A 26238-nucleotide genomic window follows, 5' to 3' on the forward strand; every position below is an offset into this window, starting at 1 on the left:
CATTTTTGCTATTATTATTTTGATCATACTGTTGTTAGAGAATTAAGAATAAGAAAAATAAAAGTTTTTATTTTATCTTCACTTATTCATTCCCTAACACTCTTCCCTTCTTTATATAGATCTGATTTTCTGACCTTTATCATTTTCCTTCTCTCTGAAGAACTTCTTTTAGTATTTCTTGCAAAGCCAGTCTTCTAGCAACAAATTTTATTAATTTTTGTTTGGTAAAGTCTTCATTTCTCCTTGACTTTTCAAAAATAATTTCATAGAATACAGAATTCTAGGTTGGTGAATTTTTTCTTTCACCACTTGAAATATTTCTCTTCGCTCTCTTGTTGTGTTAAAGAGGTGAAGTTGTATGTAATTCTTACTTTTGCTCCTGTATAGGCACTATGTTTTTTCCTAAAATTTTGACTTTCTCTCAAGATTTTATCTTTGATTTTCTGAAGTTTGAATATGATGTGTGTAGGTACAGTGTTTGGGGTATATCCTGCTAGATGTTCCTTGAACTTTCTGGTTCAGTGTTTTGGTGTCTTGACATTAAATAGAATAGTTCTGTCATTATTATTTCAAATATTTCTTCTCTTACATTCTCTCTTTCTTCTTCTTCTGGTATTCCCATTATTTGTATGTTACACTTTTTATAGTTTTTCCCATAGTTTTTGGATGCTCTATTATGTTGCTTTCAGTCTTTTTAAAATTTATTTATTTTGAGAGAGAGAGAGCAGGGGAGGAGTAGAGAGAGAGGGATAGATAGAGAGTATCAAGCAGGCACTGTGCTGTCAGCATGGAGCCTGACACGGGGCTCAATCTCATGAACTGTGAGATTATGACCTGAGCTGAAATCAGGACTCAGTCACTTGACCAACTGAACCACCCCAGTGCTCCAAGTCTTTTTTCCTTAAGCTTTTCAGTTTGGGGATTTTCTATTATATCCTGAAGCTTAGAGAGTCTCTTCTCAGCCATGTCCAGTCTATTAATGGGACCATTAAAGGCATTTTTCATACTGCACATGAACAGGAGAGGAGCAGAGAGAGAGGGAGACACAGAATCCGAAGCAGGCTCCAGGCTCCGAGCTGTCAGCACAGAGCCCAACGCGGGGCTCAAACTCACAGACCGTGAGATCATGACCTGAGCTGAAGTCAAAAGCTCAACTGACTGAGCCACCCAGGTGCCCCTGCATTTCATTTTTATTCTTTCTTAGCATTTCCTTATCTCTGCATGTATTATCCATTTATTCTTGCTTGTTTACCTTTCTCATTAATAGCCTTATCATATTTATCATATTTTTAAAAAAATTACAGCATTCCTGACATATATAACTCTGATTCTGATGCTTGCTCCGTCTCTTCAGACTGTTTTTTTACCTTTAAGTATGCCTTATAATAGTTTTTTTTTTATTGAAAGGTGGACATGATTAACCAAGTGAAAAGAACTTTAGTAAGTGACTTCTGGTAATGTAGTGGTATAAGTTGTGGAGGGAGGGGAAGGTTTTTATAGTCCATAGGTCTCAATCTTTTGTTGAACTCATATGCCTAGACTGTGAAATAAACCAGTGCTTCTCAGTCGCTTTTCCCCACTTAGCCAAGAAAGTATGGCTACAGGGGAATGGAGGTGGCTATTTCTCTTCTAGAGCAGTCAGGCTCTAATAAAATCCTAACAGATTATTCTCTGGTAAAATACTGTTTCTTGAATACAGACTTCATTGGTTGAGCACCCAATTTTGGCTTAGGTTATGATCTCACAGTTCATGCGTTCGAGCCCCACATGTGGCTTTGTACTGTTAGGGCAGAGTCTGCTTGGTATTCTCTCCATCTCTCTCGGCCCCTCTCCGCTCGCTTTCTCTCTCTCTCTCTCTCTCTCTCTCTCTCACTCAAAAATAAACATTTAAAAAAAATTTTTTTAATGGCAAAGGGTTTGCATAGACATTTCTCCAAAAAAGACCTGCAAATGGCCAAAAGCACATGAAAAAAAAAATGGCATCATTAATCGTCAGAAAAATGCAAATCAAAACCTCAGTGAGCTACCATTTCATTCCCACTAGGATGGCTGGAATCAAAAAGTCAAATGACCATTTTGTTAGGGTTGCCTGGGTGTTTCAGTTGATTGAGGGTCCGACTTTGGCTCAGGTCATGATCTCATGGTTCATGAGTTCAAACCCTGTGTCAGGCTCTGTGCTGACAGCTCAGAGCCTGGAGCCTGCTTCAGATTCTGTGTCTCCTTCTCTCTCTGCTGCTCCCTCACTTGTGCTCTGTCTGTCTGTCTCTCTCTCTCAAAAATAAACATTAAAAAAAAAGTCAGATTACAAGTATTGGTAAGGTTTTGGAAAAATTGGATCCCTTGAACACTGTTAGTGGTAATGTGATCTGATATAGCTGCTTTGGAAAACTACCTGGCACTTTCTCAAATGGTTAAATGTAGTTGTACCATATGACTCAGCTTTTCAACACAAGGTATATACCCAAGAGTAATGAAAAATATATGTCCAAACAAATACTTGTACGTGAATGCTTTCAGGAACATTATTTATAAAAGCCAAAAGTTGGAAACAACCGAAATGTCTGTCAACAGATAAATGGGATGGTATATCCATATAATGGAATATTATTTAGCCCTAAAAAATGAATATATGCTACAGCATGGGTGAACCTTGAAAACATTACAAAATTAGTAAAGTGAGGGGTATAGTCACAAGAGACTATACACTATTAATTCTCTGTCTATGAAAGTTTAGGGAAATCCTTTGAGATAGAAAATGGATTAATGGTTACTTAGGTTTTGGGGGCAGGACAGTGGTTAAGGGATTGATACAGCTAAAGATATGGGGTTCCTTCTTGAGATGTTGAAAACGTTCTAACATTTACTGTGGTGATGGTTGGTCATAACTGAGAGGACATGAGAAATCATTGAATTGTGTACTTTAAGTGGGTGAATTATATGGCATTATGAATTACATCTCAGTAAAGCTGCTTAAACAAAAGAACAGGCTATTCTAAAAGTATATGTATTTACCATCAAATTTAGCAGGAAGAGACCAGACATTTATAAGTGACATATCTTTTAGCCTCCCCTCCCCATCTCATTTCCCCTTTATACCCCAAACTTGAGGCAGGGTGTTCTGCAGCATGTGGCCTGCCAACACTCTAAAGAGGGCCACCTCTAGCAGTCTGACTCCAGCCTAAAGAGAAAGGGTGTTGGGAGAAAGGATTTCTCTAAACCATAGCTCATACCAGGCACAGGGCTTGCAATCAATCAGTGATAAAGCACCCCAGAGGCAACTGGCTATAAAAGCTTCTCTCCATAGTGCATCCTTTCCTGGAGGAGTGAGGAAACCTTTGCCTGTTATGATACAGTTCCATCTGAAATTAGATTGCTCTGACTTCTAAACAGACTTGCCCTTTCAGAGCACAAATATTGGTGCTCTGGATGAGGCAAGTGAGGCCCATGTGGTTGGCCTGTGTGAAGACATCTGTGTGCTGTCCCTGCCATTATGGAACACTTGTGCCAGAAGACCTCCACCTAGCATGTTGTATACCTGCACACTGTATTGCATAGATGGAGAGTGTGCAGAATTCATTTTAATTGTAAACATTTCATTCTCAAAAAACAAAAGATTCAACCTGTTTTTCCTATCATTGGTAGTTCTGAACATTGGATATATATATATCTGAACATTGGATATAGATATATAGGTATATTTTGATATTTTAATTATTATTTTAATAATTAAATTATTAATTTAAATTATTTTTAAAAATTTAAAAATATTTTAATAGTTAAATATATATATGTGTATATATATATTTTTTTACCAGGAGGTCAAAATGTACCTAATTATATGGTTGTGAATGGAAAAAATGGTGACATAATTGGGTATTGGCAAGTTATTCTTCCAATTTCATTAGTGTATAAATTTTTAATATAAATTTGGGGGACATAAGACATTAAAGGAAGTCAACTTCAATAATATAATTTATAGCAATTATAAATAAATCTAGTAAGGCTTTTTTTTTTTTCTTCTTTTACAATGCCAGCACTTAGTTTTTCTTTTAAATAACAAGTGAATTTGAGGGGTTTCTGGGTTGCTTAGTTGATTAAGCCTCCAACTCTTGATTTTGATTCAGGTCATGATTTCACAGGTCATTAGATCAAGGGAGCCTGCATAAGATTCTCCATCTCCCTCTCCCTCTGCCCTTCCCCTGCCTCAAGATAAAAATTAAAAAATAATAAACAAGAAGTGAATTTCTTATTGATCACAACCAAATAATATCTCTCATTTTCTCATATGGTAGTTGCATCCATTCACTCTACTTTTCTAGTTGATTCTACATGCAAATGCATGTTTTTAATGTTGTCTATACTAATCTTGTATGTTTGTTATCAAAATACATTTAATTAAAAAAATAAAGTTAACGAGTTTCAAGTTTCTCAAATTGACACTATTGTCCTAAAATACCACCACAATGCCATTAAAATGAATAATCATTTAAATATTAATGTCAGTAATCATGATACAACCTAACAGGAGTTTTCCTGTTGTTAATTATTCTCTACCAGCTATCTTCAATAGTATGGGCCCTAGAAGATGATTGGGAATTTTGTGGGTAGTTTTTAGGTTGTCATGATAGAGGGATATTATTAGGCCAGCTCTCTTGATCCCTAGGTTCAGTAGATCCAGTAGATTCCAACTCTTTTCTTTACACCCTCAATGCTTGGTTCTTCTAACTTCTGATCTTCTCAAAGGTCTAGAGGATGTGTTCACTTTTGCAAGCACTTTAAGTTGTGGTTTCTTTGCTTTTGCCAAATTAGCTACCATTGGTCTGTCAGCATTGACTTACAAATATATGTTGAGATTTTTTTTATCCTATGATTTTTTCTCTCCCCTACTCTCTTCATAGTGGGTTTGTGTCTTTTTTTTTTTTTTTAATTTCCTTTACTGTCTGTCCAGTGGTTTCAGAGGAAGAAGAGATCACCAAGTGATGAATCTGTTATGCTTAACAGCAGAGTGGGAGATACCTTCTCTTAGAGATTATGGCAGTGTTCTAGGTGGTTTGATTGTTATGTAGACTAGCTGGTACACTGGCAAGTAGTGCCTACATGGGGCTAGATCTGTTTAGCACACTGCCATTTGTGAGCCCACCCAAAATGCCAGTGGTAGTTAAAGTTATCAGTTCATTCGAGTCTTGCATTAACTCAGCATAAGCAGTATGTTAGACAATTAACATTTTCTGTGGCTGAGAGTAATATGTAATCTTATTACTATTTCTCAAGCTGAGCTTTTAGAAACTAATTTGCATTCAGAAATAACAGTAAAAACAGTGTCGTGGCTCCTTATCATTAAAAGGAAAAAAAAAACCTGGAAAAATTGTTTTCCTGCTCTAACAGTCAGCTTTGCAACATAATTTTTCTGCATGTTAACAGATTTTTTGGTAAAAGGCCTCAGTGGGATTATAGAGGGGCATCAAATCTGAGTGAACTTCATCATCTACTAAGTGACATAATGATTAGAAGATTGAAGACTGATGTTTTAACCCAGCTGCCCCCTAAAGTCAGGCAGCGGATTCCCTTTGATCTTCCATCAGCAGCTGCCAAGGTAAGAACATGTGTTTGATTGGAAGTCTTTTTTCTTTTTTAATTTTTTTTAAAGTTTATTTATTTTGGGAGAGAGAGAGTGTGTGTGTGTGAGCAGGGGAGGGGCAGAGAGAGAGGGAAAGAGAGAGAATCCCAAGCAGGTTCTGCACTGTCAGTGCAGAGCCTGATGCGGGTCTTGAACTCACGATCCATGAGATCATGACCTGAGCTGAAACCTAAGAGTCGGACACTTAACCAACTGACCAACTCAAGTGCCCCAATTGGAAGTCTTACTTTAAGTCATTTTAAATTATACTGTGAAAGATTGTACATATTGATATTTCATAGAAGGAAAAGTCTGCTTTCTTAAAATAGGTTTAATTAATAGAACATATGAACTGACTTTGTATCATTTTAAGACAAGAACAGGAAGTAATTAACTTCAGTCATCAAATAATGTGAAAAGATTCAGTATCCTACTGATTGAAAAAAATTTCTGCTCACTATAGAAAAAAAGCACTTCAATTGCAACAAAAATTTAGTATTAAGAATTCTAAGGATCTGTAGGGTGTGAAGCCTAATAATTAGGAAGGGAGTTGTGTTTCTTGCTCTAGGATTTTTTTCAAGTTTGAGCTATCTTCTAGAGTAAATTGGAGGTAGGCTTCTTGAGATCTTAAAACTGTGATCATGATGGAAGATGTGAAGGTCCTTAGAAATCCTGACCTACATTTACTTTTAGGGAGTGCAATGCTTATATATTCTCTGAAATTGCTTTAAATCTGGACAAGACTTTGTCGACAAAGACTATTCATTACGTTGTTTTATCTTGAAAGCTTAAGGTAGACATTTTGTAAACATTGAGCAATATGTTATTGGTAAAATAAAATGATCTGATTTTCTTTATCCATTATGTTAGCATTAGAAAGAAAAACAGGGGTACCTGCTTGACTCAGTCAGTTAGGCATCACACTCTTGATTTTAGCTCAGGTAATGATCTCACAGTTCATGGGATAGAGTCACGTATTGGGCTGTATGCTGTCAGCATGGAGCCTGCTAGGGATTCGTCTCTCTCCCTCTCTCTGCCCCTCCCCTCCTCACACACACACTCTCTCTCTCTCTCTCAAAATAAATAAATAGACATTAAAAAAAAGAAATAAAAATAAGAGTCAATATGTGACTATGTTACATTTTTATTTTGCTAATATTCCTCAAGTCTTTATGCTTACTTAAATGAAATCCGATTTCTTTATCAAAATACCTGCTGCTGGCACTCTCAACAATAGCCAAATTGTGGAAAGAGCCTAAATGTCCATCAACTGATGAATGGATAAAGAAATTGTGGTTTATATACACAATGGAGTACTACATGGCAATGAGAAAGAACGAAATATAGCCCTTTGTAGCAACATGGATGGAACTGGAGAGTGTGATGCTAAGTGAAATAAGCCATACAGAGAAAGACAGATACCATATGGTTTCACTCTTATGTGGATCCTGAGAAACTTAACAGAAACCCATGGGGAAGGGGAAGGAAAAAAAAAAAGAGGTTAGAGTGGGAGAGAGCCAAAGCATAAGAGACTGTTAAAAACTGAGAACAAACTGAGGGTTGATGGGGGTTGGGAGGGAGGGGAGGGTGGGTGATGGGTATTGAGGAGGGCACCTGTTGGGATGAGCACTGGGTGTTGTATGGAAACCAATTTGACAATAAATTTCATATATTGAAAAAAAAATACCTTCTGCTGTATATATTTTCACTATTTTCCTTTCTTATGTATGCAGACTTTTATTTTTACTTTACAAAATGTTTTTCCATATGGGGACGCTCCCATTGTTTGATTTATGGTGTTAGCAAAGGGCTTGGCTTTCACCCACAGCTTTTCATTGGTTTTTGTCATTGGTGTGAACATGTGACTGACCTGTCTCCATATTGATGTTTTAAAAAAAGGTTTTTTTTTAACATTTATTTATTTTTGAGAGACAGAGCACGAGCAGGGGAGGGGCAGAGAGAGGGAGACACAGAATCCAAAGCAGGCTCCAGGCTGTGAGCTGTCAACACAGAGCCCAACACGGTGGGCTCCAACCCACAAACCACGAGATCATGATCTGAGCCGAAGTTGGACACTCAACCGACTGAGCCACCCAGGCGCCCCATATTGATGTTTTTAAATGAACACATTGGTATCTTTGAGAATTTCTTTTTATATCTTCCCAAAGAAAAAAGAAAAAAGAGTAGGACATAATTCATTATTGCATTAGTTGCTTTTCTGTTCTTTATGTTGTATTTCTAAACATTATTATTTTCTCCCACACAGGAATTGAATACCAGTTTTGAGGAGTGGGAAAAATTAATGAGAGCTCCAAATTCAGGTGCCACCGAGACTGTCATGGGGTTGATTACTCGCATGTTTAAACAAACTGCTATTGCCAAGGTACTCATTGCTGGGACATCATGTATTTGTCTTGATACAAATTATTTAATGTTTTTTAATGCTTATATTTCAACAGCTTATTTGCATACTATAGCATGTCTTTGCCATTTAATTTTTTAACTCTCTTTTATGGAAAAATTCAGACATATTCAACATAAACAATGGTATAATAAACAGTTATATTGGTCCATATACTGATCCTTTCCAATATATGGGTACACTTTGATGAGGGAGTATAATACGCTTTACACTTTTTCATTTAAAGGACATAAATATATTCATCTTTGTCATCAGATTTTTCTGTGGCTTTTGCTACATAACTGCTACAAATAATGTTTTTTTTTTATTTAAGTCAATCATTTTTAATTGGTATTGTGTTTCTTGTTCCCTACAGAGATAGATGTGCTCATATTCTATTTGTCTATAAGTGCAAATTAGAGGTGTTAGAGTTTTAAATCTCAGTTTCAATATAAAGTAGATTCATCACACATTGTTGTTTTTACTAGCATGGTAGAACTTAGACATGCTAATGAGTGTCATTCCTTTCCAATTCTGAGATTTTTTTATAAGATAATTTTTTAAGTAAGGTATATTAAGGTATAATTTACATTCAGTGAAATTCATCCTTTTAAAATGTATAGCCTGATGAGACTTGTCCAATACATAGAGTCAATCACCAGCACCATCAAGATAAAGAATATTTCCATTACCACAAAAAGTTCTTTCATGCACCTTTGTAGTCCTTTGCCTCACACCCGCCCTCTGCACCTCAGCATTCACACATCTGCTTTCTATCACTGTAGGTTTGTGTTTTCCTGAATGTTACAAAAATAGAATCATATAGTATATAGTCTTGTGTCTGGCTTCTTTCACTTAGCATAAAGCTTCTGAATACTGATCCATGTTTTTGCCTATGTCATTTCATTTTTTCCATTTTTATTTCTGAATAATATTCTAGTGTATGGATTTATTCCTTCACCAGCTAATGACCATTTGGTGTGCCTTATGTGTTTGGGCCACTGTGAGTAAAATTGCTGTGATCATTCATGTACAGATCTTTATATGGACAGATTTTCATTTCCCTTGAGTAAATAACCAGGAATAGAACGGTTGGGTCATATGGAAGACACCAGTTAAATTTTATAAAAAGCCTGATGAGTTTTACAATTAGTTTGTTAAGTATATACAATTTTGATTGGAATTATTTTGAATTATAAATTCACTTGGAAGAACTGACTTCTTAATACTATTGAATTTCCTGATCTATGGAAAGAGTGTCTTCTTTAATTTCTCCTAGCCTTGTTTTCTAGTCTCAGTGAATACATTTTGCTAGATTTATTCTAGTGATTTCACGTCTTTTTAGGCACTTGTAAATAGTATTTTTAAATTTAAATTTCTACTTTTTATTGCTAAATGCAGAATTATTGTCTCTTTTTATTTATTGAACTTTTGTCCTTTGATTTTGCTGAGCTCACTTATTAATGCTTATGGATTTTTGGTAAATTGTGTGGGATTTTCTGTATAGAACATCATTTTGTCTGCACGTAAAGACATGGGTGTAATCTTTTATTTATTTTTCTTGACTATCACATTGAAGGAATGCAAATACAGTTTTGAGTAGAAGCAATACGATTGGACAACTTTGCCTTGCTGTCATCCATAGGGGGAAAGCATTCAGCCTTTCACCATTAATTATGATGTTATCTTTAAGTTTTTCATAGATATGCTTTCTTAGGTTCAGAAAACTTTCTTCTTTTATTGAGTTTGTTGAGAGGAAAGATGAAACATGAAAATTTATTACCTGACAGAGCAAGGTTAACATGAGGGTAGTTACCATAAAAGTGGATAAAAAGAAAATGGCTAAAATTTTAAGAAAATTATAAAGACTTGGCATGGGCTATCCTGACTATTCAGAATAAGGGGGTCTTGACACAGCAAGTCCACACTCACTCAGAAGCTTTATTTCCATTGGCCTCTACCAGGTGCTGACTAGAAGATCATAGAGCACTCCCATTAGTGGACTACTAAGTCCAGTACCTTCTTCCAGAACCTTATATTAAGCAAAATTGCTTCCGGGTGCTGGTTCGTAACAAAAGCTATCTACCCGTGCAGGCTAGCAGAAAACCCTATCGAAATCAGGAACTTGCACTGTTATGAGACAGAGATCCATTATAGCCAGGGGAGAGGCAGAAACTCCAGGGAAGTCCCACCTGTAAGGCTCAGCTGGATCAAGGGGCCTGCCTTACATTGAGTTGGTACTAGGAGACTTAAGAGGTCCCCTGCCCCCTACCAGGAACTTAACACTGAGAAACCATGAAGATCAGTCTGTCAGGGGAGAGAGACATGAGTCTTCAGTGCAGGCATGTAGGGACAACTGGAGTATGCAGCTGGAATACCTAAAACAAAACAAAACAAAAAACCTTGGCACATACTAGCACAAGGTAGAAGCATCCTATTGCTGGGGGAGTTCAAAGTTTGTTGTGTATTGAAGACAAATGTAACAAAAAAAGAACCTAAATATAAGAGAACCTAAATAAAACTCATTACTGACGAGATTGTCTCACTCCTTCCCACACTATCATCCTGATCACCCCCCCTCAAAAAAAAAAAAAAAAAAAGCATGCCCATTTCTGGGTATAAGTATCAATTATCTCAGACTGTTCTATTCTTCTACATATAATTTCTCACACATAATAGAAATTATGAAATAAACAAAAGTAATTTTTTAAAAAAATAATCCATTCTCAAGAGATAAAGCAAATAATAAAGTCAAATTGATAAATGACTTAGACTGTAGAACTATTAGACAAGGTCTTATAGAAAGCTATGAATAATATGTTAAATGATCTAGTGGCAAAGGTAAACAGTATACATGAAAAGGTAGAGAATTTCAGAATAAATATGAATATTTTATTTATTTTTAGTTTTTTTGAGAAAGAGACAGCATGCATGTGTGAGCAGGGGAGGCAAGAGAAAATCTTAAGCCATCTCCATGCTTAGCATGGAGCCCAATGTAGGGCTCAATCTCATGACCATAAGATTATGACCTGAGCCAAGATCAAGAGTTGGACCCTCAACCAACTGAATCCCCAGGTGCCGCAGCAATATGAACAATTTAATGACAGTAAAATGGAAGTGCTAGAAGTAAAAAACAGAATTGAAGAAAGAGAAAAGTTTTTCAATCAGTTTATAAACCAATACAGGAGATAAAATATAATCATAAAAAAATCTTAAATGTCCTGGATGTTTATCCTAGAGCAATGAAAACTTTGGTTTACACAGACCCCTTCATGAGTCCAAATGTCCTTCAAACAAATTGTAGTATATCCATACAATGGAATACTCAGTTAAGAGGAATTGAACTATTGGGGCGCCTGGGTGACTCAGTCGGTTAAGTGTCCGACTCTTGATTTTGGCTCAGGTCATGATCTCAAGGTTTGTGAGTTCGAGCCCTGCATCAGCCTCTGCACTGATGGTGTGGAGCCTGCTTGGGATTCTCTCTCTCTCCTTCTCTCTCTGCCCCTCCCCTGCTATCTTTCATTCTCTCTCTCTCAAAAATAAATAAACTTAAAAAAAAAAAAAAAGAAGGAATGAACTATTGATAAACACAACAAACTGGATGAATCCAGAGGTCTCATACTGATGGAAAGAAGCCAGTCTCAAATGTTTACATATGTGACACCATTTTTTATAACATTTTCAAAACAATGGAATTATGATGGTAGAAAGTGTTATTATACCAATGCCATTTTCCTGGTACTATGGTTATATAAGAAATTATCATTAGGGAAGCTAGATTAAGGTTACACAGAAACTATTACTTTTTTGCAACCTCTGGTGTGTCTAAAATTATTTCAAGATAAAACGTTTTAAAATGTACATATAATGGACACAATAATCTAATGACAAAAAAGAAATCTAAATTAATCCAAAAAAGGCAGAAAAGAAAGGAAAAAGAACTGGCTCAATCAGAACACAACTAATAAGATGTTGGGTTTTAATCTAGTTTTATCAATAATTACATAGAATGTAAATGATCTAAACCCACCAAGTTAAATGGTAGGAAGTGTCACATCGCATAAATCATGATATCTGCAAAAAAGTTATTTTTATGTATGAAGGCTAAACGTTAAAAATAAATGGATGAAAAAAGTTATATCATGCAAACATAATCAAAGGAAAGCTGATGTGTAAATACTGTAATATCAGATAATAGAGACTTCAGAACAAAGATTATTTCCAGGATTAAAGAGGAAATTGATAGGTCACTAAGATGACAACATAGGTTGTTCCTGAATTTGTTACTCCTCACAAGAACAATAACTCACAAGTATTCAGGAAGAAGATACCCCTAAGAGAATCTTAGCACACAGGGGTAAGGCTGAAACATCCCTTCCTTCCCCCCTCTCCCCCATACCCTAAAGACCAAGACAGACCACATTATAAGGGTAAGAGAAGTGGCTACATGTTGACTGCATAGCTGTACCCCTTAGTCAATGTAGCACCATTTGAGGATATTCCCCCTGAGCCTTTGGCTCCTCCAGCAGAAAAAGAAAATCCATGGCAAAAACCAGCACCAGCAGCACCACCCTACCCCCCACCCCAGTATTATGGGTTGCCCTGCCAGAGCCACTACTTTGATCTTTATCCATGGGGATTGCAGGGAAGCTTGTGAGGCTCAATCAGTGGGAATTTGACAGTGACAGAGAAGCAGGGAGGAGCTTGCAATAACCAGCACCTAAACCTTGGCACACTGAGTTTGTACCTGCAACATCATTGTTATTATCCCAGTGGGTGACTTTGCTCATGTGCAGAACGACATCAGTGACACACTCTGACCAACAAGCACAGCAGGGTGCATATCTGCTTAATTCATATCATATGAGGATTTTCACCCACCATAGAGGCCAGTTTGTCCATGCCCAGGCAGCGAGGTTAGTCATATCCCCACCTGCTACAGAGAATGTCTCCTGGCTACATTTGACCAGAGGGGCTAGTGAAAACATCTGGAAGTTGTGCAGCATAGTAACACTCAAGCCAAGGGGCAAGTGGGCCAAGCTGATTGCTCCCAGAGCAAAGCCAGTTCCAAGCATGAGGATTCCTGTGCTAAGCACAGGCCTTAATTCATATCCAAGGCTGACAGTAGCTCCCAAACAGAGAGCCTATTCGGGAAATTGAGAGTAACCTAGAGCAGTCCCTTTTTCCAGCTGAGGCAAGGGTGAGACATAACTGTACCTACCCACTCTGATTCCTGGCCTCATCTGACCAGAGGGGCTAGTGAGAATACCTGAAAGCTATGTAGCCCAGAAGCACCTGAGCCAGTAGAAGGGCAGGCAGAGTTGATAGTTTGCAGAGCAAAGCCAGACACCTGTTCAGCTAGGGAATTTGGGGTACAGGTCAGCTTGAGTTTAAGACAACAAAGAGCTTTACTAGCATTGTAGCTGCTTCTCCCACTGCACTCGGACAGGGAAACAATTTATGGCCCCACTTATTAGTGAATACAGCCTCCAGTCTACCCGATCAGAAAACCTTACCAGAGCATATGGTATCTGCATAGCCCATCTAACAGCCCATGCATAGTGACTTTTGAACAGAGAATATAGCCTATGGCTTCCCTCATCTGCACAGCAAAACTGGTGGCTTCACATGGCCAGTATATAGTCTTGCCTGATTTGGGTCCCCAAACCATGAACCTTACAGTCCCTGGGTCCTGTCTTGCTGCCCTGCCAGGGCAGGGAAACGAATTCGTTACTCCATCTATAACCAAACATAGCACCCAGACCTGATCATCTAGTAAGCCTGACCAGAAAATCCAGGCAAATGTGGAGCCCATTCTCCAGCCTCACTTGGGTACAGAACCAAGCCAGCAGTCCTATCCAACCCTTCTCAGCCAGTAGCATATCTCCTTATCCTCAGCCTCAGAGCTGAAATAGTTGCCTTGCCACATTCATTTATAATAAAATCTCTCAGCAAACAAGGAATAGAAAAGGACTTTATCATCTGAATAAAAGGCATTTGTGAAAAACTTAACAATTAACATCATACTTCATGCTCAAAGACAGAATGCTATTCCCTTAAAATCTAGAACATTACAAGAGAATCTGTTCTCACCACTTCTGTCCAACATTGTTTGGTTTAACATTGTTCTTATAACTATGTAATAAGGCTAGAAAAACAAATAAAAGGTACACAGATTGAAAAGGAAGAAGTATACAGACAACATGATTGTCTGCATGGAAAATCCAAGAACACTGAAGCCACTAGAACTGAGTGAATTTATCAAGGTTGCAGGATTCAAGTTCAAATACAAAAATCATTTGTAGTTTTATATACTGGCAATAAAAAATTGCAAGTTCAAATTTAAAAAATACAATTTGCAATAACATCAATAAACATGACCTACTTTGAAATAAATTCAACAAAATATAACTGAAAACTACAAAACATGGTCTAGAGAATACAAAGCAAGCTTAAATAAATGGCAAGGTAGATCATGTTCATGAATTAGAGGATTCAATATTGTTAAGATCCCGTTTCTCTGTAAATTAACTTATATTTTCACTGCAATGCTAATCAAAATCCCTGTAGTCTTTTGTAGAAATTAACTAACAAGCTGCATGTAAAATTTATGAGGCAGCACAAAGGACTTAACTTTAGCCAAATTAATCCTGAACAAAGTTGAAAGACGCATACTGCATGATATAAATACTTAGAATATTCTAAGTTACAGTAATTAAGACTTTGTGATAATTGGCATAAGGATAGCCATTTAGATTAGTGAACCAAAAAAGAGAGTCCAGAAATAGACCTTCATATAGATTGTCAATTGATGTTAGGGAATGAGATAAGATAACTCAATAGGGAAATGATAGTCTTTTCAAAGAATAATGTTGAGACAATTGAATATCCATAGGGGGAAAAATGAGCCTTGGACCATTGTTTTGCACCATAGATAAAAAGTTACCTGAGGGGCGCTTGAATGGCTCAGTCCGTTAAGCACGGGACTCTGATTTCAGCTCAGGTCATGATCTTGGGGTTTGTGAGATTGAGCTCTGCGTTGGGCTTTGCTCTGACAGCGAGAGCCTGCTTGGGATTCTTCCTCTACCTGTTTTGTTAGGAAAAAGAAAATGTAAAATACAGATGGGAAGAAAATATTTGCAATACATTTCCCCTGCTCCATTTTGCCATGTTAAAATTTTTGGTTTGATCAGTGTTCATTGTTTACAATATAATGACTTTGTTAAACATTTCACAGTTGAGCTATAATTACATTTCTTTTGTTTGACAACTATTGTTTTTCCAAGATTTAATAGCTGTTTTTTTCTTGTTTGCTTGCTTGCTTAGCTTTCTAAGTACCTGATACTGAGTACAGAATGCTTGCTTCTGTAGAAAGAGTATATATGAGAACCTTTTAGATAATTTCAAATCTGTGGTGAAAAATCCTAGTTGGATGTCAGACAAGTATCAGCAATCAGTAGAAAATTGGCACCTGATTCCTAGGATCCTTGAAAGGAGAGAAAGGCGAGGAAAAGTCAGTTTTCCCCAGACTGGAAATGTTCCCAAAGATTAATGGCAGCAGAAGATCAGTCCTTGTTACCCTAATTCCCAGTGTTTAGTCCTTTTTCATTCCTTCCTGTTAGAACCTTTGTCCTCAACTACCTATGTAAACTGGAACTCTGTATTTCTATTTCTGGACAGCAGCCAGAAATAATTCATGGCATTGCTGAGTTGGAATTCTTAATACATTTTCCCCAGCATTAGTGATATCCAACAGTCAGGGTCTGTAGTAACTGTAAATAATACAGTTTGTCTACATTATAGATGAAATAGACTTTGGAGGAAGTAGCTAGTTTTAGACTACATGTAATAATGTTTCTATGAAAAAATGTGTTTCAGAGGGCTACCAAACCAATTTATAAATGGACTTTTGGAATACCACAGATTATAAATTGGCTACTATGTTATATGCATACTAGTGTTGAGACTTCCTTTTTTTGGTTATGTGTTTTCATGACTTATTCAACAAATATTTATTGAGTGCTTGCTATCTAGTAAGGATCATGCTTGGTGATAGGAAGGAAGGAATGTTGAACAAGATAGATTGTCTATCTTTGAAGGAACTTGCAGTCTGTTGGAGAAGACAGTAAAATAAATGTTCAACTACAGCCCAGTATATTTAATGTTTAAATTAAAAACAAGATATGTTGGAAGCACTTTGGATAAGACATGTATCCCAGTCTTGAGAGTTCAGAAAAGATATCCCAAGGAATCAAGTGTGATTTAGCCAACTAGAGTAGAGGGGAAGTGAAATGGGAATCGGTTGGGGTTGATAGAGTGTATGTCAAGACAGATGAATAGTTTGTGCAAACTCACAAAGATTGGCCAGAAAAGGCATATTTAGGGAATCAAAAGTAGGTCATCATAGCCAAAACATGAAGTGTCAGGGAGGAATTCTGAGACTAGTTGAAGATCAGAGAGCAGTAACCCTATTATAAAGATCATAGTTTATAGTTTGTCCTAAGGGTTCTGAGCAATGAGGTAGAGAGTAAAATAGAGTAAAATGATTGGATTTGTGCCTTGGGAAAAGAACTATAGCTATGTGGAGAATGCACTGGAAGGAACAAGCCTGTAAGCAGGGAATTCAGTTGGGATGCCACACTGGTAGTCCAGGCTAACAGCAGTGACACTAAACAAAGGAAATGAAGGTAAAGTAATGTTACTGGTAAAAAGTCAATTGGTGAATGATCCCAGATCATGACAATTACTTTTCTTCTTCTATATCATTACTTTTATTGCTTTGTAATATTTGTTGAGAATACAATGGGTTAAAATGAACAAATTCTTTAGATTTAGGATCAGCATAGTACTTTCCTAGGAAAAAAGGACAGATGTAAGTGGTATGGTTTGGCCAACTCTCAGTGTTTTTCTGGTATATTGCAACACCTCATTTTACCGAAAACCTTTTAAGAGAAATGCCAGTACCATTTCTATAAAAATGATTAAACCAACCCATAATTTAAAATTTCTTGTCACTTTGGGGATGAGAGCATTCCTTAGTGCCTTAAAAACTTTTTAGAAGGCAAACTGCTCTAAACACTTTTCCATTATGCACAGAGTGCACTTCCTCTTTGCTGTCTTGCCTCAGCAGCTTCACACAGGTAGGATCCTATTTATAATATGCAGTGATGTATAATGAGGCCACTGCAGTATTCCCTGCTGCACAGGGATCAGGGTGTTGTGAGACTGAAGAGAACCTTGTCCTGTGCCAGTTCTTTTGTGTAAGAAAGGGACTCTGGCTCTAAACCAGGCACATTTGGCCTCTTGTTCTTTAGTAAGGATATGGTTGGTAATAATAAAGTGCAAATAAAACAATAATGTTATCCTTGTAGAGGAAGAAAGAGATAGTATATTAGCTCTATGGCCATGTGGTCTGGAGGAAGGCTTTAATAAAGGTGGAGACATTTCCATTTGAGAGGGAGGAGTCATGCAAGAATTTTGAGGTGGCAGGAATGGTTAAGTTTGGAATCACAGATGGAGAGATTTGCCTTAGAGAAAAGAAGAAATGCCTCTCATGACAAAAAGAAAGGAAATGAGGATGAATGAAAGCAACAAAAGGTAAAAATGTTCAGATGATGAATTCTTTTTTCCCTTTGTGGTGGGGTATTTGAAAGCCAAAAGGCATGGGTTGTGATTTCGAAGAAAATAGTAAAGGTTGAAGTGGTTTTTACAGTTTGCTGGCGAAATACAGCAATAAGAGCTAGCACTTCTACCTTGGGACCATGGGCATCATGGGCCAAGCACTACTCCCTACATATTTTATGCACTAAGTCTTTAACTTCCACCACCGCTCCATGAGGAGTAGGTACTTTTATCCCTTCTGTAGATGGAGAAACTAAAGCACAGAGTTTAAGTGACTTGCTCAAGGACTCAGATTGTAAATGATAGAGACAGGATTTGAACCCGGACAGTCTGGCTCCAGAGTACATGCACTTGGCCATCAGTGCAGTAGGATAGCTGAAAAATTTCATATTTGTTAGTGACCATGGGTTTAAAATGGTGTCTGTTTTCCTATTCATGATTTTTAAGCATCCCTGTGCAAACATGGAGAAAATTCAGAATTGAAATTTCTGTACATTCTATATATAAAAATTTTTACCACACAAATAAGGTTTATTCATGCTTATGCTATAGTAGTACAAATTTGATGACTTTACTGACATGACTAGTAGATAGAGTTTAGAAACAGTAGAGCTTAGAGTTTAGAAGTGTTTTTGAAAATTGAGTTTAATTTTGAAAGAATTAGATGAGCTGTTTTGATCAATATTTTTATGATCAAACTTCCCTGAGATCAACTTTCTTTTTTTTTTTTTTAAGAATTTTGTCCCTTGGTTTGTACTTTTTTTTTTTTTTAAGTTTATTTATTTTTGAGACAGAGAGAGACAGAGCATGAATGGGGGAGGGGCAGAGAGAGAGGGAGACACAGAATCGGAAGCAGGCTCCAGGCTCTGAGCTGTCAGCACAGAGCCCGACACGGGGCTCGAACTCATGGACTGTGAGATCATGACCTGAGCCGAAGTCGGACGCTTAACCGACTGAGCCACCCAGGCGCCCCGAGATCAGCTTTCATGAGAACAAGTTTTTAATTGAACTTTTTCCAGCTATCTCTTAACTTAGACAAAAAACCCAATGCGTATCTGGTGGTGGGAACTGAAACTCCCCTCAAGCAATAATGCCTGCCCAGACAGAGAGCTCCCACTGGTCCAGACCACTTAGACCAGTATGAGCTTAACCTCCAACTGAAACTTGCACAGATGGACCATGGAGTGACTCATGGAGTGGTGGACAGTTACTACCTTTACGTCATTATCATTCTAAAATCTCTGTCCTAGGAGGAGCACAAACCTCATTTACATAACGTACAATGTATGTATAGGTATGTTTCCTTAAGGCACATGCATGACTTTATGCTTGCCTCTCCATACAATAACAAGTCTCCCCTTTCTAAATATTCATCCTAACCCTAAATAAAAGGAACCCACTCACCCTTGCTCAGGGACTCATGGCTTTGGAAGTTATTCCCTGTGATCTCCTTATTTGCTACAAATAAAGTTACCTTTGTGCGTCAGCTCCACCTGGTGTAGTTTCTATCTGTGACTCACTAACAAGTGAAGTAATGTTAGTTCAGTTACAGAATATGTCATTTAAGGGAATGTCAGCCCTCACCAATCATAGGGAGGGAGGGAGGAGAGGGGAGGAGAGGGGAGGGGAAGGGAGGGGAGGGGAGGAGAGGAGAGGAGAGGAGAGGACAGGACAGGAGAGGAGAGGACAGGAGAGGAGAGGAGAGAGAAGGGAGGAAGGAAAGGAAAGAAAGGAAGAAAAAGAATGGTTGGATAAAATGATTGCTTTATTATATCTTGTTCCAAAAAGTTGTATGGAAAGGCTTAGGATCCCAGGTTCTTTTGTAAAATTGTATTGGTTAAAGTATTAAATTGAAGTTGCCCTCTTTTCCTGGTATTGTAGCCCATCTGCTTCACTGTGAAATGGACTGCTTATAGAACTCAGTGTTAAAAGATTAGATGTATTAGAAGTACTAGATTTCTATCTACAGGTATATTCATAGAGGATAAAAGTTGCAGGATATAAAATCAATGTACAGAAATCTGTTGCATTCCTATACACTAATAATGAAGCAGCAGAAAGTGAAATTAAGAAAACAATCTCATTTACAGTTACACCAAAAACAATAAAATATCTGAGAATAAACTTAACCAAAGAGGTGAAAGACTTGTATTCTGAAAACTGTAAAACACTAATGAAAGAGATTTAAGACCACTCCTCATGGGTTAGAAGAACAAATATTGTTAAAATGTCTATACTGCCCAAAGCCACTACATATTTAATGCAATTCCTTTCAAAATACCAACAACATTTTTCATAGAACTGTAACAAACTCCTAAAATTTGTATGGAACCACAAAAGACCTCAAATAGCCAAAGCAAGCTTGAGAAAGAAAAACAAAAGTGGAGGTATCACAGTTTCAGACTTCAAGTTATATTACGAAGCAGTAGTAATCAAAATAATATGGTACTTGATAAAAATAGACACATAGATCAATGGAATGGAACAGAAAACCCAGAAATAAACCCACAATTATATGGTCAGTTAATCTTCTGCAAAGGAGGGATGAATATACAACAGGAAACGACAATGTCTTCAACAAATGGTGTTGGGAAAACTGAACAGCTACATGTAAAAGAATGAAACTGGACTAGTTGCTTACACCATACACAAAAATAAACTCAAAATGGACCTAAATGTGAGACCTGTAACCATAAAAATCCTTGAAGAGAGCACAAGCAGTAATTTCTCTGACATTAGTCTTAGCAGCATTTTTCTAGATGTCTCCTGAGGCAAGGGAAAGAAAAGGGAACCATAAACAAAACTCAAAGGCAATCTACTGAATGGGAGAAGATATTTGTAAATGACATATCCAATAAAGGGTTACTATCCAAAATAAGGAACGGATACAACTCAATACCCAAAAAACTAATCCAATTAAAAATGGGCAGAAGACATAAATAGACTTTCTGCAAAGAAGACCTACAGATGGCCAAAAGACACATGAAAAGATGCTCAACATCACTCATCATCAGGGAAATGTACCTATTAAAATGGCTGAAATAAAAAACACAAGAAACAAGTGTCGGTGAGGATGTAGAGTAAAAGGAAACCTCTTGCACTGTCGGCAGGAATACAAACTGGTACAGCCTCTCTGGAAAACAGTAAGGAGGTTTCTCTTAAAAAGTTAAAAATAGAATTATCCTGTGATCCAATAATCACATTACTGGGTATTTACCCCAAAAATACAAAAACACTAACTCAAACACCCCTATGTTTCTTGCAGCATTATTTACAATAGCGAAATTATGGAAGCAGTCCAAGTGTCCATCAATACATGAATGGATAAAGAAGATGTGGTGCACATACACACACACACATACTCATACACGCACACACACAGAATATGATTCAACCATAAAAAAATGAAACCTTGCCATTTGCAATGACATGGATAGAGTTAGAGAATATAATGCTAAATGATATAAGTCATTCAGAGAAAGAAAATTACCATATGGTCTCATTCATATGTGGAATTGAAGAAACAAAACAAACAAGCAAAGGAATAAAAGGAGAGACAAACCAAGAGTTTATCGAACTCAACACCCAAAAAACAAATAATCCTATGAAGAAATGGGCAAAAGACATGAATAGACACTTCTCCAAAGAAGACATCCCGATGGCCAACTGACATATGAAAAAATGCTCAACTTCATTCATCATCAGGGAAATACAAATCAAAACCACAATGAGATACCACCTTAAACCTGTCAGAATGGCTAACATTAACAACTCAGGCAACAAAAAATGTTGGCAAAGATGCAGAGAAAGAGAATCTCTTTTGCACTGCTGATGGGAATGCAAACTGGTGGAGCCACTCTGGAAAATAGTATTGAGGTTCCTCAGAAAATTAAAAATAGAACTACCTATGACCCAGCAGTTGCACTACTAGGTATTTATCCAAGGGATACAGGTATTCTGTTTTGAAAGGACACATGCACCCCAATGTTTATAGCAGCACTGTCAACAATAGCCCAAGTATGGAAAGAGCCCAAATGTCCATCGATGGATGAATAGATAAAGAAGATGTGGTGTATATATATACAATGGATTATTACTCTGCAATCAAAAAGAATGAAATCTTGCCATTTGCAATGACGTGAATGGAACTAGAAGGTATTATCCTAAGTGAAATTAGAGAAAGACAAAATCAGATGACCTCACTCATATGAGGAATTTAAGACAAAACAGTTGAACATAAGGGCTGGGAGGCAAAAATAATATAAAAGCAGGGAGAGGGACAAAACATAAGAGACTCTTAAATATGGAGAACAAACAGAGGGTTACTGGAGGAGTTGTAGGAGGGGGGATGGGCTAAATGGGTAAGGGGTGGTAAGGAGTCTACTCAAAATCATTGTTGCACTATATGCTAACTTGGATGTAAATTAAAAAAATAAATTTAGGGGTGCCTGGGTGGCTCAGTCAGTTAAGCATCAGACTTCGGCTCAGGTCATGATCTCACAGTTCATGAGTTTGAGCCCTGCATCGGGCTTTGTGGTGACAGCTTAGAGCCTGGAGCCTACTTCAGATTCTATGTCTCCCTCTCTCTCTGCTCCTCACCCACTCATGCTCTGTCTCTCTCTCCTTCAAAAAGAAATAAAAACATTAAATAAATAAATAGATAAATAATTTTTATAAAATAAATAGAAGAAGAAAAAAAGACAAACCAAGAAACAGACTCTTAACTATAGTGAACAAAACTGATGGTTAGTAGAGGGGAGGTGGGTGGAGGGATGGGAGACATTTGGAATAGGGATTAAAGAGTACACTTATGATGAAAAAAATTAAATGAAATGATAAAAAAGAAACATGGCTAGAAATAAGAAGACACTTAACAGTAGTTCACTCAAACCTTCTTTGGAAGTGAAACTATTATTTTTTTTGGCATGGGGCTCAGTGAAATGTCCAAAATACTGATATCATAATATGGAACTACCATTCTTCTCCTGAAGGCTGTCTTCTACTGGATTTGAAAATATTTACTACAGATTTGAAAATATCTTTTCAGGCTGATAAAGTGGTTTCTAAATTAAGAGCCATGGGCCAATGGAAGGGATAGCAGAAGACACATTTCTAGCCTTTCTTTTGTGGTGGTCTGTGGGGCGGGACAGGGTGGGTTGGGGGTGAATAAGCAATGCATATTCCCTTTTACTTTCATACTTTCCTCTTATAATTTCAAAGAGTAAAGGTTAAATCAACTATCACAGATAAATTAATAAATACTATGAAGTGAACAAGACAAATGTATAAAAACAAAAGAAGCAGAGAGGATATCAACTGGTGAATGGGCAAATAAAATGTGATATATCCATACAATGGAATGTTATATGGCAATAAAATGAAATTAAATACCAACATGTGGTGCAACATGGATTGAAAACCTTATGCTAATAAAGATGCCAGTCATAAAAGATTGCATTGTATTATTCATTTTATGTGAAATGTCCAAAATAGTCCAATTCATAGAGACAGAAAGTAGATTAGTGTTTGTCTAGAGCTAGGGGGTGAGGCAGAGACCATGGTGGGGATATCATGGCTAAGAGATGAAGGGTTTCTTTGTAGGATAATGAAAATATTCTAAAACTGACTATGGTGATGGATGCACATCTCTGTGGATAAAACTAAAAGCCATTAAACTACACACTTCAAATGGGTGAAGTTAATGGTATGTGAATTATATCCCAATAAAGGTATTGTGGGTTTTTTGTGTTTTTGTTTATTTGTTTGTTGAAAGAACCCAGCTTCTTCTGTCTTTCTGCTTTGTCTACGCTAGGTTGCTGCTTGTTCTTAATGGCTTCCTTAGGCCCCAAGATGGCTGCTGCACTTCCTTATACCATGTACAGACCATAATGTCCAAAGCAAGAAAAAGCCTTCCTAAGGGTCCCTTTGTCAGTGAGGATTTTTTTGGAAGGCCCCTGCAGACTTCTCCCATTTCTTATTAGAGTCACTTGCAGGGAGAATGGAAGTGCTAGGCTTGCGTAGACCAATCACAATTCACCCTGTGTTGATTTAAAAGAGCTCGAAGAACTTTCCTTAAAGCACATGGCCACCCTATATCTAAATAAAACTGCATTTGCTCTGGGGCCTAAGGACTTAAGAATTTAAGGAGGAGCTTCTTTTATGCTCACACTCCTTTAGCTGGAATTTGTAGCAGCTAAATAAAAAAATCATTCTGATACTTATTAAAATGGTAAGGAAGACTTCATTCAAGATCATTGCAAAGGAGTCAACCCTCTTACAGTTGTGGAGAGAGACTGCTCAACTCTGAATTCAACAAGAACCAGTGGAGATTTAGCCACCCTGCAACATGAAGGGGGTCAGTGGATGCAAAATTACTAAGAAGAGACATTAAGGCTAGGGAGATTCTTGCTCAAGAAGGCCAAGGGCTTAAACATCATAAGTGGGGGATGAGGAACTTAATCAGATATCAAGGGTTGATCAGGTAGCAAGGGTAGGGGCTTTCTTGATAAACTGACTCAGCAGGATTCTTGCTGAGCCTTGGCTGTGTAGACCTGGCCAGGACAGGCTGAGGCCTAGTCAAGAAGAGGGATGAGGGAAGCGAAACTAATATTTGGTCATGGACAGAGTCTCTTGTCATAATGCAGATTTGATGGTTTTTTTCATTCTTTGTTTCTCCCTTTTATCATTTGATTAAAAGCTGACAATTTAAAATCAAGTAAATTTCATCAGGTCTTTAATGTGCTTGAGGCTTTTCTTTACTTTTACTTCAAAAATTATGATGTACACCTACCTATTCACTAAAACCAATTTAAGAAACAAATATTAGCATATATTATATTCTCTTCATTTCTGAATTTCTTTAAATGAGATGTATGGTCTTCATTATTTAAACTAGAGCTTGGACTAACAGACAGTTTCAGCAAAGTAAGATTGTGAATACATAAATTTTTTGCAACTTCTGCAAAACCTGAACTTGCATAACCAAAATACTGATTGGGACCTGCCATTCCACATAATTCACACTTAAGATAGTTTGAAAGCAACTTCCTGCCCAGATAATGTAAAATATGACAATGCAGTGACAGTTTTAATTAGAATAAAATCAGAACAGTTAACATGCTTGTATGGTACATTTTAAAATGCAGTGATTTGCAGTCCCCTTGTAAGAACCTAATGGAAATCCTAAAGGTTGTTACATAGATATTTTGGTTCTCTTTCTCTAGGAAGCAAGGTCACAATGATTTTTAAGTTACTAGGCTAGTCCCAATAGACTGTTTAGCCCATTATATAATTGAACTTGCAATATTAATATTAACCATAAGCCTTTCTAAACCAGTGATTAGAAGGAGTGGGAAACAGGACGCTTGGGCTTTGGCATCAGCAGTTTCTGATTGTAATGAGTAAGGGGTGATATCAGTGGAGGGGACTCTGGCAGAAATAGCTTGCTCAGGCAGGGAATGCATCTGAAACTGGGGATACAGTGGTTGTATAATTTCTAAGTCTGCAATGGATGGTAAATGAATGTACCTAAAAAATACTCCAACTTGACGTGTGTTTTTTTTGAAAGACTTATCACAGTAAATACAGCTCTTTAGCCAAACAAGCGGTTTATTAAAGTGGTTCAGTTACCATGGCAACATATCTGGAATTTATAGCTCTTTAGTTTGAGAGTACTTCATTTCACTCTCTGAGGCACTGAAATCCAAGGCTAAAGTTCTTAATGGCCTCCATTAAGTCTCATTGTATGATGAATTTCTATTGTTTGGAAAATGTATACATACAAAATGTAGCGTGCAAAATCAGTCCTATGAGTTTATAGTTGTGTGCATTAATTTTAAATAGGTACTTTTCAATTTGGAAATGTCCCTGTTAAAAAATTTTTTTATTATTGCCAAAGCTACATACAATCCTAGTTTAATGAAGAAAAACAGCTATTTCAAAAAAATATGTCTTCTGAACTTATTCCCCAGAGGCAACCACTTTCTGTTCTTTTAGCTGTTTTTTTGGTTTTCTTTTAATATTTACTTCAAATCCCTCAGCAACATGTTTATATTGCTTCTTGGTTTGTATTACTGCTTGCTTTGTGTCTTTAGCTGTCATCAATTATTTGAGTTTCTGTGTATTTGAAAATAGCTTTATTCTACTTTTATCCCTGATTTTTAATTTGGGTGTGTATAATTCTTAATTAGAAATCATTTTCTCAGGGTGCCTGGGTGGTTCAGTCAGTTAAGCATCTAACTTTTTGTTTTTTAATGTTTTATTCATTCTTGAGAAAGAGAGACAGAGTGTGAGCAGGGGAGGGGCAGAGAGGGAAACACAGAATCTGAAGCAGGCTCCAGGCTCTGTCAGCACAGAACCCGACACAGGGCTCAAACCCACAAACTGTGAGATCATGACCTGATCCGAAGTCGGACGCTTAACTGACTGAGCCGCTTGGTTTTGGTTCAGATCATAACCTCATGGTCATGAGATCAAGCCCCACATCTTGAGAGAAACTTTGGATTCTCTCTTTCCCTCTTCCTATGCCCCTCTCCCACTCATGCCCTCTAGAAAGAAAGAAAGAAAGAAAGAAAGAAAGAAAGAAAGAAAGAAAGAAAGA

General features: G+C 37.2%; 1 protein-coding gene across 4 annotated transcripts in view; it reads left to right on the forward strand.

The window, feature by feature from the left end:
* ZRANB3 (zinc finger RANBP2-type containing 3) overlaps positions 1-26238 on the forward strand; it is a 308913-nt gene that overhangs the window by 217378 nt on the left and 65297 nt on the right. For all 4 annotated transcript variants that reach the window (XM_049615712.1, XM_049615711.1, XM_049615713.1 and 1 more), the window contains 2 exons: positions 5422-5593; positions 7884-8000. In XM_049615712.1, coding sequence (XP_049471669.1) covers positions 5422-5593; positions 7884-8000 — 289 coding nt within the window. The remainder of the gene's footprint in view (positions 1-5421; positions 5594-7883; positions 8001-26238) is intronic.

The sequence above is a fragment of the Panthera uncia genome, assembly GCF_023721935.1.
Source record: "Panthera uncia isolate 11264 chromosome C1 unlocalized genomic scaffold, Puncia_PCG_1.0 HiC_scaffold_3, whole genome shotgun sequence".
In the NCBI taxonomy this organism is placed as follows: domain Eukaryota; kingdom Metazoa; phylum Chordata; class Mammalia; order Carnivora; family Felidae; genus Panthera; species Panthera uncia.